Source organism: Diplotaxodon limnothrissa, linkage group LG17 (assembly GCF_057381915.1).
Source record: "Diplotaxodon limnothrissa isolate DT_005_m linkage group LG17, D_limnothrissa_male_GT1.1, whole genome shotgun sequence".
Lineage (NCBI taxonomy): Eukaryota > Metazoa > Chordata > Actinopteri > Cichliformes > Cichlidae > Diplotaxodon > Diplotaxodon limnothrissa.
This window is the reverse complement of record NC_140612.1, coordinates 20521795-20540288: the sequence shown is the minus strand read 5'-3', so window position 1 is coordinate 20540288 and position 18494 is coordinate 20521795. Positions and strand designations below refer to the sequence as shown.

Genomic DNA, 18494 nt, shown 5'->3' with positions numbered 1-18494 from the left:
AAATTCTTTACAAATCCTACCATGTGGATTCATGGATTTTTTTTTTCCACATTCTGTCTCTCACAGTTGAAGTGTACCTCTGGTGCAAATTACCGACCTCTGTCATCATTTTAGGTGGGGGAACTTGCGCAATCGGTGGCTGACTAAATACTTTTTTGCCCCACTGTATGTATGTGTGTGTATATATATATATATATATATATATATATATATATATATATATATATATATATATATATAGACAAGAGAGCTCCTTACCATGCATGGAGGGTTTCACCCCAAGTCCAGCACCCTGAGGCTGTACGCTAAGCGGAAGGAAGGGGGCCGGGGACTGGTGAGTGTCAGCACCACAGTCCAGGATGAGACAACGAACATCCAAGAATACATTGGGAAGACGGCCCCAACTGACCGAGTGCTCAGTGAATACCTCAGGCAGCAGAAACCCAAGAAAGAGGAGGGAGACGAGGAACCATCATGGAAGGACAGGCCCCTGCACGGTATGTACCACCGGCAGATGGAGGAGGTGGCTGATATCCAGAAATCCTACCAGTGGCTGGACAAAGCTGGACTGAAAGACAGCACAGAGGCACTAATCATGGCAGCACAAGAACAAGCTCTGAGTACAAGGTCCATAGAGGCTGGGGTCTATCACACCAGGCAAGACCCCAGGTGCAGGCTGTGTAAAGATGCCCCAGAGACAATCCAGCACATAACAGCAGGGTGCAAGATGCTAGCAGGCAAGGCATACATGGAACGCCATAACCAAGTGGCCGGCATAGTGTATAGGAACATCTCTGCCGAGTATAACCTGGAAGTCCCGAGGTCAAAATGGGAGATGCCCCCAAGGGTGGTGGAGAATGACCGAGCTAAGATCCTGTGGGACTTCCAGATACAGACGGACAAAATGGTGGTGGCTAAACAACCGGACATAGTGGTGGTAGACAAACAGAAGAAGACGGCCGTAGTGATCGATGTAGCGGTTCCGAATGACAGCAATATCAGGAAGAAGGAACACGAGAAGCTGGAGAAATACCAAGGGCTCAGAGAAGAGCTCGAGAGGATGTGGAGGGTGAAGGTAACGGTGGTCCCCGTGGTAATCAGAGCACTAGGTGCGGTGACTCCCAAGCTAGGCGAGTGGCTCCAGCAGATCCCGGGAATAACATCGGAGATCTCTGTCCAGAAGAGCGCAGTCCTGGGAACAGCTGAGATACTGCGCAGGACCCTCAAGCTCCCAGGCCTCTGGTAGAGGACCCGAGCTTGAAGGATAAACCGCCCGCAGGGGCGTGCTGGGTGTGTTTATTTTGGTTTTTTTTTTTACATATATATATATATATATATATATATACATATATACATATATATACATATATACATATATATACATATATATATATATATACATATATATATATATATATACATATATATATATATATACATATATATATATATATACATATATATATATATATATATATATATATATATATATATATATATATATATATATATATATATATATATATATATATATATATATATATATACATATATATACATATATATATATATATATATATATATATATATATGGGGCGTGCTGGGTGTATACATATATTCTGTAACAAATATATGCATGCCCAATGTTTTCTATGGTCAAACCTAACCAATGGGCAGATCGACCAAAGTTTAAACTTGAAATTCTCTGTGGTACTGTTTATCTTTTGTTTCTTTTGTTTTGAAACATTTTTAAAACAAGTCCCTGATGAATTTATCTTTTAAAGAATAAATGTTTCCTTGGTACATTTAGGCAACCATACAGGAACTCTGGTTTTGCTATTGCAGATGACATGATCTGAGTCTCTTTCCTCAGATAGTTGGATTTGGGCTGATTTACGGATTGCTACAGACCTCTACCCATAAGGTAAACAGTCTCATTAATTTTTCAGTTTTTAATTAGAACAAAGCAGATTGCTGATTTTTTTAAGTGTCACTTTCTTTTAAAATGTTTCCTTTTAACATGTTTAATATATCCACATTTTATTCCCCAGCATGCTACCGACCTGTTGTTAGTTAACAAAATATGTTTCAAAATGTTCCTCCAGTTGTTCCTTTTTTCCATACTATTTTTCGAACTATTTGTCAAGCCTTTTGTTACCTGACCCCAACTGTTTTGCAATGTGTTGCCATTTTTAGTACAGAAGTACAAGAACATGACATGCAGTAGTGTCATATAAACCATTAACAGAAAAAGGTAGTACACAAGCCTTGAGACGACTGTTGTGATTTGGCGCCAGTGTTGGGAAGGTTACTTTTAAAATGTATTCCACTACAGATTACAGAATACATACGCCAAAATGTATTCTATAACGTATTCCGTTACGTTACTCAATGAGACTAACGTATTCTGAATACTTTGGATTACTTAATATATTATCATGCTTTTTACAACTACGTGAATGTACTATTGCTGTGTGATTTATTACTGTTACTGAAGGTCCGCGACTCCGAACTGTAGTAAACGGACCTCTGACTAATACGTCGGTTCCGTGTTGGGCTTGTAGCTGAAAAATAGCTTTACTTTGTTGTCTGGGTCACCTTTGCTTGTGAGAGACAGAGAGAGGCGTTGAAAGGCTGCTCCAATGGAACTTATTGTTTCGTAGGAAAACATGAACACAGTGTACAGTCGAGTCTTAATAGCTTACTTACAACTGGGCTCGCCAGGCACTCTTCTTGGCTGCAGTGGTTATTATTATATTTACATGCTTCCAGCTCCCGTTTTTGTTTGATGACAACTCGTACTTTTCCACTCTCCTTTTTCTCCCTCCTCGCGCTCACAGACACATAATGGGTATGGCGATCCATTCTCCCTGCAGCACGGACTACACTGCCTATGATGCTACATTCTTTAGGGCTATACCTGTAGCATTCTGCCTATTAGCTTTACACAACAACAACAACAAAAAGGCGCTTTCTCACCCAGGAAACACACAGTCGCCATGGCAACCATAATGCTGCCGCCTGGAACAACAGAACATAGTTGTCAAACAAAACCGAAACAGTCCTGACCCGCGACAAAATGAAACAGGAAAATACCGCCATGTAATCCATTTATTTTAACAAAGTAACTGTATTCTAAATACCACCTTTTTAAATGGTAACTGTAATGGAATACAGTTACTCATATTTTGTATTTTAAATACGTAACGGCGGTACATGTATTCCGTTACTCCCCAACACTGTTTGGCGCTATATAAATAAAATGAAATTGAATTGAATGAGCTGGCCTCTTCACTCAGGAATGCTACTTGCTGGGTGGTGAGTTGCAGGTTGGTCCTCGTATGGCCTGGTTCAGGTTTTGAAATGCTTCTTGTGTGACCTATGGTAGCATGGGGGGGGTTGGGATAGTCAGTCTAACATGGACCGGACAGTCATGTCTAAAATGTTATTTTGGATGATTGTTTTTGATTTGTTTTTTCATTTGAAGAACTAAATAATTTTCCAGATTAATCCATTGTTGGTGTCCTTTCCTATCATTCAGGAGGAGTTCTCATCACTTGATTTGCCAGACATGATTTGGGGTTGGTTGTTTGCCATCGGCGTCCTCGGTATTTCCTCTCTGGGAATCTTTGCTACGTGCTGTGAGTCAATCATCGGCCTCAAACTAGTATGTACAACTCCACATCAAACAAGATAACAAGCTGATGCTGTGTTAATTTTATAGTTATTAGAACAATAACTGTGGATGCTCTTTGTATTGTTTTGTTTGTACAGTTTGCAAGCTTCATGGGGATTGGAATGATCATCATGTTTTATGGTGGCATCAATGTAGCGACAGGAAGAAATGAGGTCATCTTGTCTTTTCTTTCTTAATTCTGCTGTGTTCTCCATTGCTGTCTGATCAGCTACATTTAGTATTTCCATCTGTTATCTTGCCGCTAGACTTAATTTTTATGTTTTGGAGATAAATTACCTTCATTGTCTTTCTGCAGTATGCTTTTTATATCTCAGTCTTAATAACTCACAATAACCAACACACTACCAAGTGATCAGTTTACTCAACCGTCCTAGTTGGCCATGACCATGGGACTTAAGAGGTACTTTAAAAAGAAAGCAAGTAGCATTTCAGAGAATGAGGATTCAGTCAAAATATTTCAGGAAGATACAAATAAAATCAGAAAGTGTAACTGCTGTAAGAGGAACCATTGAAGGGCCTCTTGGTTATGAGTGGACATATTATTGCTTAAGCGTCTGCTGTCTCATAATCCATAACATTATTATTGCTTCATCTTTCCCTCTGCTTTCTCTGTGCTTTTTGGCCTGCTGTGTCTGTCTGTCTTGAGGAGAATATATTCTTCATTTCTCTACCATTATACTAAAATGTTATTTTCTTTTCCAGATAGAGACTGCCCTCCAGAATGAACTACAAAAGGCCAACATAAGAGAAGAAGTCATTAGAAGTATGGTTGAGAAGATACAGTCAAATGTAATGTTTTTTGCACTATTTACCCCAATAATAGTAGTCTTTCTACTGGCCCTAGTGGATTTTGTTGCAACTGTGCTTTTACAAGTAGTCAACACAGAACTTGTAAGTTACCTAAACATAACAGTAGCACTGGAAGGGCCCAGAGGTGAACAAGGACCAACCTTAAAGGGGAGATCAGCCAAGATTGGAGTCAAAAAACATTTTGATTGCACCATATATTGACTGAATTGTTTTGCAATGATATTTACATTACAGTCACTATATTGATAAAAAACAGAATAGTGGAGAATTTTGTTGAGTATTTCCTGTTGTTTAAAGTCAATCTCTTGTTTGTTAACAGTTTCATTGCTGTGGAATTAGGAACGCCACAGACTGGGGTAATAATATCCCTGACTCCTGTGAATGCATTTCTTCAAATACTGGATATGCAATGAATGGAAGATCCAACTCACTTAGATGCAAATCCAAGCCTCAGGTTGGTTTTACAGAATAGAACTATAATGTCAAGCTGAAAAGCAAATTGTTCATAAAACAATTTCATGACTAAATGTGTTGTGATTTTGGGTGTTTTTATATGTCAAATGATCATTAAAGCTATCATTGTCGCTGCTAATTTATTTTACCTTTTTTTCTTTCTTTCCTCCCTCCCTCTTTCTTGCTCACATTCCATTCATATTTTTTTCTCTCCCCCCACAGTAATTGATAAAATCCAAAAAGAACAGTTAACCTAGTTGTCTCTGAACTCATGTGTCATTAGGCTCTTAACATTGTGTACGCAATGCCTTTATGTGTTTCAGTGTTAACATTTTTTTTGTTTATTTCTTTATCTGTGCGTTTTGTTTAATTTTCTTTCCTTCCTCCTACCATTGTCACATCTGTTTTATTTGGGAAGATTGCACACAACAGCAATATTAAGCAGTTCCAAATTATACAGTGGGGCAAAAAAGTATTTAGTCAGCCACCGATTGTGCAAGTTCCCCCACCTAAAATGATGACAGAGGTCAGTAATTTGCACCAGAGGTACACTTCAACTGTGAGAGACAGAATGTGAAAAAAAAATCCATGAATCCACATGGTAGGATTTGTAAAGAATTTATTCGTAAATTAGGGTGGAAAATAAGTATTTGGTCAATAACAAAAATACAACTCAATACTTTGTAACATAACCTTTGTTGGCAATAACAGAGGTCAAACGTTTACTATAGGTCTTTACCAGGCTTGCACACACAGTAGCTGGTATTTTGGCCCATTCCTCCATGCAGATCTTCTCGAGAGCAGTGATGTTTTGGGGCTGTCGCCGAGCAACACGGACTTTCAACTCCCGCCACAGATTTCCTATGGGGTTGAGGTCTGGAGACTGGCTAGGCCACTCCAGGACTTTCAAATGCTTCTTACGGAGCCACTCCTTTGTTGCCCGGGCGGTGTGTTTTGGATCATTGTCATGTTGGAAGACCCAGCCTCATTTCATCTTCAAAGTTCTCACTGATGGAAGGAGGTTTTGGCTCAAAATCTCACGATACATGGCCCCATTCATTCTGTCCTTAACACGGATCAGTCGTCCTGTCCCCTTGGCAGAAAAACAGCCCCATAGCATGATGTTTCCACCCCCATGCTTCACAGTAGGTATGGTGTTCTTGGGATGCAACTCAGTATTCTTCTTCCTCCAAACACGACGAGTTGAGTTTATACCAAAAAGTTCTACTTTGGTTTCATCTGACCACATGACATTCTCCCAATCCTCTGCTGTATCATCCATGTGCTCTCTGGCAAACTTCAGACGGGCCTGGACATGCACTGGCTTCAGCAGAGGAACACGTCTGGCACTGCGGGATTTGATTCCCTGCCGTTGTAGTGTGTTACTGATGGTGACCTTTGTTACTTTGGTCCCAGCTCTCTGCAGGTCATTCACCAGGTCCCCCCGTGTGGTTCTGGGATCTTTGCTCACCGTTCTCATGATCGTTTTGACCCCACGGGATGAGATCTTGCGTGGAGCCCCAGATCGAGGGAGATTATCAGTGGTCCTGTATGTCTTCCATTTTCTGATGATTGCTCCCACAGTTGATTTTTTCACACCAAGCTGCTTGCCTATTGTAGATTCACTCTTCCCAGTCTGGTGCAGGTCTACAATACTTTTCCTGGTGTCCTTCGAAAGCTCTTTGGTCTTGGCCATGGCGGAGTTTGGAGTCTGACTGTTTGAGGCTGTGGACAGGTGTCTTTTATACAGATGATGAGTTCAAACAAGTGCCATTCATACAGGTAACGAGTAGGGGACAGAAAAGCTTCTTACAGAAGACGTTACAGGTCTGTGAGAGCCAGAGATTTTCCTTGTTTGAGGTGACCAAATACTTATTTTCCACCCTAATTTACGAATAAATTCTTTACAAATCCTACCATGTGAATTCATGGATTTTTCTTTCACATTCTGTCTCTCACAGTTGAAGTGTACCTCTGGTGCAAATTACTGACCTCTGTCATCATTTTAAGTGGGGGAACTTGCACAATCGGTGGCTGACTAAATACTTTTTTGCCCCACTGTATCTACTCTATAAACCAATCCAGTGACCACATTCAAATTCATCAGCAGTTTTCAAGACTCCTATCAAAAACAATAAAAGATTACTTAAATTAATGGTTGACAATACAGCTATCAGTTATAGGACGTATTAACACCATAAAGTTGATGATATTACCTAAACTCAACTATTTATTCACAATGATCCCTATTTAACCCGCAGAAGCTTTTTTTTCACTATTCTGGACACAATAATAACTTCATTCTACTGGAAAAACAAAAACTCCAGAATAAAACTAAAAATATTACAAAAGTCAAAAGTCCAAGGAGTCCTAGAAGCACCAAATTTCAACTACTACTTCTTAGATAACCAACTACAATACCTTATCAAATGGATGCATTCAACCCATCACCTTCATCCAGGTCTAGACAATCTGATTATAAAGATCGATTAATCAAAGATTTACCATTTATCAGGAATACAATCACACATCACAACGGCTTAAAACCACTGCAACAGCAAACACTGTCAGCTTGCTGGAAGATTAATAAAATAAAAAACACTATATTCTCACCTACAACTCAAACACCCATATGGAATAGCCCTTACATCACTGCAAATAAATTACCCTGATAGGCATTAAATGGAAAGAAAAAGGCATCACACACCTCCGCCACATATTTTATCAGAATAACTTCTTAACATTTCAACAGTTCATTGACATATACAGGATTGACAGAAAATTATTTCGTCAACATAACCAACAAAAACACTCCATCAAAGCAAAATAAGTATCAATAACACTAACGTAGGACAACCATCACTAATAAACAGCATCAATAAAATTGCAAAGTCACAAAAACCACCCTTAAAACCAAATAAACTACTATCCTCTAATGATAATGCACCTCACGCTCAAATTAACAAATGGGAAAAAGACTCCATCATCCAGACAGATAATCAGTTTTGGAGTAGAGTCTGCAATAACATTTTTAGCATGTCTAACAACACCAACATACAAGTAATACAATATAAAATCATACTTCACTAGCTAGGCCCACGTCTTTATTTTAGATTTGACAGCGTTTTAGTAGATACAGGGAGTGCAGAATCATTAGGCAAGTTGTATTTTTGAGGAATAATTTTATTATTGAACAACAAACATGTTCTCAATGAACCCAAAAAACTCATTAATATCAAAGCTGAATGTTTTTGGAAGTAGTTTTTAGTTTGTTTTTAGTTTTAGCTATTTTAGGGGGATATCTGTGTGTGCAGGTGACTATTACTGTGCATAATTATTAGGCAACTTAACAAAAAACAAATATATACCCATTTCAATTATTTATTTTTACCAGTGACACCAATATAACATCTCCACATTCACAAATATACATTTCTGACATTCAAAAACAAAACAAAAACAAATCAGCAAGCAATATAGCCACCTTTCTTTGCAAGGACACTCAAAAGCCTGCCATCCATGGATTCTGTCAGTGTTTTGATCTGTTGACCATCAACATTGCGTGCAGCAGCAACCACAGCCTCCCAGACACTTTTCAGAGAGGTGTACTGTTTTCCCTCCTTGTAAATCTCACATTTGATGATGGACCACAGGTTGTCAATGGGGTTCAGATCAGGTGAACAAGGTGGCCATGTCATTAGTTTTTCTTCTTTTATACCCTTTCTTGCCAGCCACGCTGTGGAGTACTTGGACGCGTGTGATGGAGCATTGTCCTGCATGAAAATCATGTTTTTCTTGAAGGATGCAGACTTCTTCCTGTACCACTGCTTGAAGAAGGTGTCTTCCAGAAACTGGCAGTAGGACTGGGAGTTGAGCTTGACTCCATCCTCAACCCGAAAAGGCCCCACAAGCTCATCTTTGATGATACCAGCCCAAACCAGTACTCCACCTCCACCTTGCTGGCATCTGAGTCAGACTGGAGCTCTCTGCCCTTTACCAATCCAGCCACGGGCCCATCCATCTGGCCCATCAAGACTCACTCTCATTTCATCAGTCCATAAAACCTTGGAAAAATCAGTCTTGAGATATTTCTTGGCCCAGTCTTGACGTTTCAGCTTGTGTGTCTTGTTCAGTGGTGCATCCCTCTGCAAGATATCTCACTATTTTTGACTTTTCTGTGCCTGTCAAGTCCTTCTTTTGACCCATTTTGCCAAAGGAAAGGAAGTTGCCTAATAATTATGCACACCTGATATAAGGTGTTGATGTCATTAGACCACACCCCTTCTCATTACAGAGATGCACATCACCTAATATGATTAATTGGTAGTAGGCTTTCGAGCCTATACAGCTTGGAGTAAGACAACATGCATGAAGAGGATGATGTGGACAAAATACTCATTTGCATAATAATTCTGCACTCCCTGTATAGGTAAATGGCTTGGATGTGAATTCAGCTGCGGTTTGGGGAATTCCTCGAACGGGACTGGTCGTGGTTCCCGGGCCTAGCAGATCCCCATGTACTAAACAGAAGTGAAGGAGTTAAAGAAGAGGGAGGGTAGGGCACGTAAACGAGAATGAACAGCTTGTAGAACTGGGGGAACATATATAGATGAGAACCGGAAGGAGTGCGTTTGGAGGCATGGTACCTCTCCTGAAATTCCGATACTTTATCTCCAATAGGACTTAGTGAATAAGACATTTGCACAAACTGCACACTCAACACCACTGATGAACACCTTCAAGCATTCTGGCTCTGTCCACCAATACAAAACGTCTGGAAAGAAATAACTACTAAAATATCCCAAATCCTTGACCACCTCTCCCTCTGTTTACTTGGCGATATGGAAGAACTAAACAAACTCCAAATATATCAAAACACCTCTGCTTGTGGTCCTGATTATTGCCAAGATACTGCTCAACTGGAAAAACTTCTCTTTAGGCTCTCGGAGGAGGCGGACGCACTTTTTCTCCTCTCCTCTCCCTTATCTTCCCTGCTTATGTCCTTGTCTAGTCTCGTGTTTTTTGTATTACTTTCCCTGGAACACACTCTCACAGTCTGTTTCTAAAACCTAAAGAGAATTATGGATTTGATCAACTGGTCTCTGAATGCTATTGACACCCTTTTCTCAATGAGAAGTCTGGGCTCGGGAGAGCCCGAGTGCCCTGGAGGTACTTTCCCTGCCGGATACACGATGGATGGATTGAGAGACCAGTGTCGGAGTGTTAAAGAACAGCTTTGAAATTCTCATGAGTTGTTGCAAAAGAAAAATTACCATCATAATCCGGCAACCCCTTCGGCGCCAGCTGTGGGCTCAAGGCTGGAGCCGAACAAAAACTCCCTGATAACGACTGTGTTGAGTCTGTTCCTTCCCATTCCATGCAAGGCCACCTGGGTTGGCTGGAAGACTATTTACTTAGCCTGGCAGGGTGAAGGACACTGTCTCAGCTGAACTATGGACACGCAAACACATACATATACTGATACTGATAACCACTCACTGACGCATCACCCTCCCTGCCCCGGATCCAACACCACCTCCAACGCTTACCTCCCCTCTGATGTGGACATCGGGTCAGCTGGAGGCGCAGTCGAAGATTGCAGCGGTCCCAGATCAGATGTACACACTGGAACACTTTCCCATGCTGCTTGTCTGTGTTTATTGTCCTATGGTGTGTTGATATCTGTGCATTCCTGTATTATCCTTTTGTGTTACACATTTTGTTTCTTTTGTTTTTTTCTTCGCTACCTAGCCTGACCTGTCTCCCTAATGTGATGTTTGTGTATTGTATGTACGGTCGGCAAGGTCTGTCATCTCGGTTGTGGGCAAAAGACCTGCAACTGACAAATAAAGGCTATCTCTCAAAAAGATCACCACATTACAATGGGTAGGCCTCCTCACACAAGTAGGGTAAACAGAGAGGCCCAGACCTCCCTCTAAGGGAGATCTCTAAGGGAGAGGCCAGCCACCCTTCGAATTAAGCTCATTTCCGCAATGTCGTTCTTTTGTTCACTACCAAAAGTGCCCAAAAGAACTCGTGACCCTGAGGGTACGGACAAAGATCGACCGATTAATTGAGAGCTTCACTTTTATAATTTTTTATTTATAAAGTTTTGCACATGTAATTTAACATATCAGGCCCAATACAGCAAGTATCAACCGATATAAAGACATATATCAAAACAGGTTGGGCCATTGAGATTCGGATGATAACAATAAAACAGAAAAAAAATAAAATAAAAAAAAATAATAATAATAATAATGAGCTTCACTCATTAGCTTCACGCGAGCTTCACTTTTATGCTCAGCTCTCTCTTCATCATGACGGGCCGGTACCACTGCAGCCACACCACCAATCCGTCTGTCGATCTCTGTCTCCATTCTCCCATCAACTCTTCCACTTGGGGCAGAAACTCGTCCCCGACCCGGAGTGGGCACTCCACTCTTTTCCGGCTGAGAACTATGGCCTCAGATTTGGAGATGCTAATCCTCATTCCTGCTGCTTCACACTCGGCTGCGAACTGTTCCAGTGTGAGCTGGAGGCCATCACCCGATGAAGCCAACAAAACCACATCATCCGTGAAAAGCAGGAATGAGATTCTGAGGCCACCTAAGTGAAAGCCCTCCAGCACTTGGCTGCGCCTATAAATCCTGTCCATAAAAGTTATGAACAGAATCGGTGACAAAGGGCAGCCTTGGCGGAGCCCATCACCCACGAGGAACGAGTCCCCCTTATTGCCGGCTATGCGAACCAAGCTCTTGCAATGGTTGTATAGGGATCGAATGGGCAATGGGCCAGACACCCCATACTCCTGCAGCACCTCCATAGGACACCCTGAAGGACATGGTCGAATGCCTTCTCCAAGTCCACAAAACACGTGTAGACTGGTTGTGCAAATTCTCATGCGCTGTCAAGTATCATTGAGAGGATAAAGAGCTGATCCAGTGTCCCGCGACCAGGACGAAAACCACATTGTTCATCCTGTATCCGAGGATCGACTAACAGACGGAGTCTCCTTTCCAGCACCCTGTCATAGACTTTCCCAGGGAGGCTGAGGAGTGTGATCCCCCTGTAGTTGGAACACACCCTCCGGTCCCCCTTCTTAAAAATGGGGACCACCACCCTAGTCTGCCAGTCCACGGGTACTGCCCCTGATCTCCATGCAATATTGCAGAGGCGTGTCAGCCAGGACAGCCCTACAACATTCAGAACCGTCAGGAACTCAGGGCGGACCTCATCCACGTCAGGGGCTCTGCCACCAAGGAGTTGTTTAACTGCCTCAGTGACCTCACCCCCGGAAATTTGCGGGTCATCCCCCTCAGCCCCAGACTCTGCTTCCTTCATGGAAGACGTGCCAGTGCGATTAAGGAGGTCCTTGAAGTATTCCTTCCACCGCCCAACAATTTTCTCAGTCGAAGTCAGCAGCGCTCCACCGGCACTATACACAGTACAGGTAGAGCACCGCGTTCCCCTCCTGCCAGAATCTCTTTGAGGCAATTCGAAGGTCTTTTTCCATGGCCTCTCCAAACTCCTCCCACACCCGAGTTTTTGCTTCAGCCACTGCCCGAGCAGCATTCTGCTTTGCCTGTTGGTACCTGTCAGCTGCCTCCGAAGTCCCACAGGCTAACCAAGCCCAATAGTACTCCTTCTTCAGCCTGGTGGCTCCCTTCAACTCTGGGTACTACCATTTGGTTTGGGGGTTACTACCACGATAGGCACCAACCATCTTGCAGCCACAGCTCAGTGCAGCAGCTTCTGCAATGGAGGTGCTGAACATGGTCCATTCGGACCCATTGTCCCCAGTCTCCCTTGGAATGCTATCGAAGCTCTGCCGAAGAAGATCTCACGGACTGGGGCTCTGCTAGGTGTTCCCAGCACACCCTCACTATATGTTTAGGCACGCCAGGTCTGTCCAGCGTCCTCCCCTGGTACCTGATCCAATTCACCACCAGGTGGTGATCAGCTGACAGCTCAGCCCCTCTCTTTACCCGAGTGTCCAGAACATGGCTGCAGGTTTGGTGCTACGACTACAAAATCGATCATTGACCTGCGGCCTAGAGCGTCCTGGTGCCACGTGCACTTTTGGACACTCTTATGTTCAAACATAGTGTTCGTTATGGCCAAACTTTGGTTTGCAAGAAGTCCAATAACAAAACACCACTCGGGTTCAGATCAGGGAGGCCGGTCCTCCCAATCACGCCCCTCCAGGTCACACTGTCGTTACCCATGTGAGCATTGAAGTCTGCCAGTAGGGCACCTTCCAGCATCCCACAGGGACTCTAAAAAGGCTGGATACTCTGAGCTGCCACTTGGCGCATAAGCGCAGATGACAGTCAGGACCCGTTCCCTGACCCAAAGGTGCAGGGAACAAAACCCTCTCACCCACTGGCAAGAACCCCAACGTACAGGCAGCAAGCCGAGGAGATATTAGAATACCCGCCCCAGCCCACTGCCTCTCACCAGGGGCAACTCCAGACTAAGACAGAGTCCAGCGCCTCTCCAGGAGATTGGTTCCAGAGCCTGAGCCATGCGTTGAGGTGAGCCCGACTATATCTAGCTAGTACCTCTCAGCCTCACGCACTAACTCAGGCTCCTTCCCCAGAGAGGTGACATTCCATGTCCCAATTGCCAGTCTTGGTTGCCGGGGATCAGTCAGCCAGGACCTCTGCTCCTGGCCGCCGCACAGCGCACAATGCACCTGACCTCTATGCCGCTTCCTGAGGGTGGTTGGCCTGCAGGAGGATGGGCCCATGTCCCCTTTTCGGGCTGTGCCCTGCCGGGCCGCTCACCCTCAGGCACCCTCCCCGGGCCTGGCTCCAGGGCGGGGCCCCAGTAACCTTATCCTGGGCAGGGTAAACTGTTCCCTCGGTGATATTCTCATAAGGGTCTTCTGAATCACTCTTTGCCTGGTCCCTCACCCAGGACCAACTTGCCATGGGAGACCCTACCAGGGGGTAAAAGCCCCCAAGCAACATAGGCCCTGGCATCTCTGGGACACACAAACCCCTCCACCATGATAAGGTAGTGATTCGCGGAGGGGTATATTATATTATATTACATGAACAAGAATCGGAATTGAAGGAGATTTGCATTGATGGGGGGTTGAACATGAGTATCTAACAAAGAGGCTGGTGAGTGTAATCTCACCAGAATAAAACAACCTAAAACATTAACAGACTGTTTCTATTTACATCCACATTTTGCTCTTGTGTTCTTGCAGGGAACCAGTGGCCCACATGAAATCTATGAACAGGTATTCAATCATCTGACCTACCAGCCAATCAAAACACTGTACACTGTACTGCTGGTCAGATAATTACCATTTTCTCTTCTCTTCTGCAGCCCTGCTATGACATTATCCTTGAACTTTTGAACCTTTTCTTTAACATCCTGTTTGGCTTCTTCTTTGGATTTGCTGTTATAGCAGTAAGCTCTATCGTTTTTTTATTTTATTGCCATGGTTACCTCTGTGTGTCACTGACTCTGTTGTTCTTTAAGATTTTGTCAAAATCACCTTTGACTCCTTTAACCTGTACATTCAATAACTGTTCAACAGTGAAAAATCATTTTAACATAGTACTTGACTCTGGTCAATGGACTGCTAATCAAACAAAATATGGAATTTGAAGATGTTATTCTGATCTATGCGTTACAGTCTTTATTGTCCACTTTTTTGGCCACTTTGTTGCAAACTTGATAAGCCAAAACGTTTACATTTCAAATGTTTTTTCTTTTTAATTTAATCTATAATATTCATTTATCTTATGTAGCTTATTAGCCTCCTGATTTCAACTTTAACTAGCATGAAGCTGGAAACTCTTCAGCTTTAGACTAAAAGCCAGTCATTACAGTGTTGGAGCAGTACATACAAACAATACATTTTGATCATTCTTCTTCTCTGTCTTTATAGCTGCTGGGCCTGCTCATTACCATCTGCATGATTAATCAGGTCAAAAGTGACGACAGTAGAGGATCCATGTACTTGAGGAAATATTAAAGGGAGCCACCACACCACATGTCCTCTGGCCTTTGGGTTATAGTGCATCAACAGGAGTCGTGATCAGGATGTCACCTCGTTTTTATTTCACTGTGTTTTACTCACAAAAAAAAGAGAGAGTGAGAAAAGAAAAAAATAGTAATATGTGCTTTGTAAGTAATGTCTTTCTTTTCCTTCCAGTTTTTTAACATACCAAGCATAGCTTTAAAAGCAAAAATTTATTTTCTGAAAAGCTTTGTAACTTTTTTGTTATTTGATGATTTTCAGTGTTTAGTCATCTTAAATAGAGACCAATTATAGTAAAGAAATTAGATCTCAAAATCGGACTCTCTGTCTCTCGATTTCTTATAAGTACCAGTGAAAAGTTTGGACACATCTTCTCATTTAATGGCTTTTCTTTTTTTTTCATAACTATTTACATTGTAGATTCTCACTGAAGGCATCTGAACTATGAATGAACACATATGGAATTATGTAGTAAACAAAAAGGTGTAAAATAACTCAAAACATGTTTTATATTTTAGATTCTTCAAAGTAGCCACCCTTTGCTGTGATTACTGCTTTGCATTCTCTCAATGAGCTTCATGAGGTCGTCACCCGAAATGGTTTTCCAACAGTTTTGAAGGATTTCCCAGAGATGATGAGCACTTGTTGGCCCTTTTGCCTTCAGTCTGTGGTCCATCTCATCCCAAGCCATCTTGACTGGGTATAGGTCAGGTGACTGAAGGCCAGGCAATCTGGCACAGCACTTCATCACTGTCCTTCTTGGTAGTTAGTTTAACATTCTCTATTCCCAGCACCTCATCCTTCAAGAAAAAGGTCGCTAAAATATGTCCATTCCACGGTAGTCATTGTCCTGTTAAAAAATAAATGATGGTCCAACTAAACACAAACCAGATGGGGTGGCATGACGCTGCAGGATGCTGTGGTAGCCTTGCTGGTTCAGCGTGCCTTCAGTTTTGAATAAATCCCCAACAGTGTCACCAGCACAGCACCCCCACACTGTCACACCTTCTCCTCCACTACACAACTGATTGTCCAAACACCATTAAAGGGTTAAACAGGGCAGATTTATTCATCATATTAGTTATTAGTCAAATCGACATGGCACAGCCAAGAGGGAGATCACAACAAAGATTTTATGAACCAGGAGCTAGAAATAACAAACTCAGATACACAAAAAAATTGCAAAACTGAAGATTAAATCATACAAAAAACTAGTATGAAAATCTCTTAAATCGAAAAAAAAAAAAAAAGAATCACAATCCCATAAGAAACTCAAAAACTGGGTCAAAGACCAAGGCCATGACAGAAGGTTGGAACTGGGTTGGAACTGGGAAGGACATTACTCCAAAGGTAGCGCCCTCCATTAAAGTTGGAAAAGGGAGAAAAAACAGAATAAGTTTTGGTTCTTATCAAGGGCGAGCCATTCAGGTATCACTGGGACATGCCATCCCAAGTCGGAACAATTAATTTAAAAAAATTGTTTTTTGTTGAAACTTGTAATTCTAACAGAGCTTGAAGTTTTACTGGAGTTTCCATGTTAATTGATAATTTTCTTTCTAGAAGCACCTTTGAATTAGTTCCTAGAATGATTTTGCATGTTCTCCCATGAGTTATTAGTTTCCTGGACACATTTAAAAAGGAAAAGCTGGTTTTCTAAACAAACAAACAAACAAACAAACAAAAAAAAAAAACCTCTTAGCTTAAAATTATGATTTCTGGAAAAATCTTTTTTTGTTTTTTCCCCCAGTGCTGTTGAGAATCTAAGAGAATTTGGGGGATTTCTGTTTTTCTTCTTAGAGATTTTTGAGACTTTAACCTGAGAGATTTAGCTTCTCTTAGGTTTTTGTAAGAATGTGCACATTTTTGATGACTTGATTACCTTTGGACTCTGTTATTTTGTCTTATCAGAATTAAAGCTTCCTTTTATGTTCCACTCCTATGTTCTGCATGCTGAGTTTGTTATCAGTAACTGATACAAAAAAATATCAGTACAATCTTCAGACAACCACTGATTTTTCTTTAGTTTCTACAAACTTGTTGTCATATTTTCACTCCATTGTGACTTGTTGTACTAGACAGACAAACAGTGTTGAAACTACAATTTTTGACTACAACAGAGGGAAATACCAACCATACCAACCAGCAGCTGTTTTGCTTCCATGTGTCTAACCTCCTGAAGTGCATTTTTATCTTTCTTTGTAAAATCAGCTGCTCTGCTGCTAGTGCGCTTTTCCATAATTGGGATTGGTCAGATAATGCAAATGCCATCCTGGGTTATCTCAGAGAGTTGATGAGCCTCAAGGTGGCAGTAATGGTGTACAATCCTGCAGCAGATGAGCATGTGGGTTGTGTGTGGTGTGAAATTAAATTCTCCAGTCTGAGTTTGTTTCTTCTGATCTTGAGTCATTAAAAACATGAAAGGAAAACCAAAGGAAACAAAAAGAGAGATCAGCATATTAGAGCTAAACTGCCATTTGGACTCATGCCAGAAATTCATAGGAGAAATGAGGGGTGGCGAGCTGATTACAGGAAGACAAAATGTTTTGACTTTATCTACTGTGATGTTGGAGACAACATGAAAGTAAACAATGTTCCCACGCCCAAAATCAGCTACAGAAGCTGTTCAGATTTCATGCTTTGCAGTGTTCTTATGAATCTCAGGAGTTTTTACCGTTTTTTCTGATGGCTTAAGCATATTTTTTGTAACTATTGGCTATTTTTGCAAAACTCTACACACAAATCAGAAAACCCTTCACCAAATCAGCAAAACATTGTAGTTTTCTTGCAAAAGCTAATAAACCTTGCTTAACTGTCCAAACCTTCGTAAAAATGGTATTTTTGTATCAAACAGTTAACACAAGCCATCACATTAATAAGCACACAATGCACCAACCTAACACTGATGGTATGAATAAAAAACACATCTGGCTTTTGCTGGTGTTTATTCACACACATCAAAACAAACACAAGTGCTTATTTCCAATTCAAAACAAAATAGTAATTACACTGAGTTTTTACGTGCTTCTGAGTGTTTACGTGTTTTGGAGTTGGTACGTGCTTCAGAGTTCGTATGTGTTTTGAAGTTTGTACGTGCTTTGTCTCTAGGGGCCACCGTAAATATACTTTTATTTTTTCACTCCACATAAATTGAAATAAATAAATCATATAATACAAAACCCAACTATTCACAGTTCAACTTTTAACTATTTAAATTTTCAGCTTTTTCCTTTTAAACATATTTAAAGTGTAACACCACAAAACACTGCAAACCACAACACAATTAAATATAAATTAAAATATGAAAAGAAAAAGAAGATGCATATTCTCTGTCATATAGGCCTGCATGAATAAACTTTCTGAATCCTTTATCATCCGCAACTGAAAATAGTTGTGGGTCATTACTGTACCTTTCTAATGTGATGTTGTTGTCCCTGGCTCTCTTTCTCAGTCTCTCCCTCCTGCTCTGTTCCTGTGCTACTGCGTAGTGATGTTCGATTCGTGAACAAATACTCGAGAATCACTTTACTGACT

At 41.5% G+C, this 18494-nt stretch overlaps 1 protein-coding gene across 1 annotated transcript in view; it reads left to right on the top strand.

Moving 5' to 3' along the window:
* LOC146614929 (tetraspanin-8-like) overlaps nt 1-14957 on the top strand; it is a 17593-nt gene extending 2636 nt beyond the window's left edge. Inside the window, exons 2-9 of the mRNA XM_085376399.1 lie at nt 1874-1924; nt 3542-3667; nt 3775-3849; nt 4400-4486; nt 4827-4961; nt 14181-14213; nt 14303-14386; nt 14871-14957. Of these exons, the coding sequence (XP_085232525.1) occupies nt 1874-1924; nt 3542-3667; nt 3775-3849; nt 4400-4486; nt 4827-4961; nt 14181-14213; nt 14303-14386; nt 14871-14957 (678 nt within the window). The remainder of the gene's footprint in view (nt 1-1873; nt 1925-3541; nt 3668-3774; nt 3850-4399; nt 4487-4826; nt 4962-14180; nt 14214-14302; nt 14387-14870) is intronic.
* The last annotated feature ends 3537 nt before the right edge of the window (nt 14958-18494 follow it).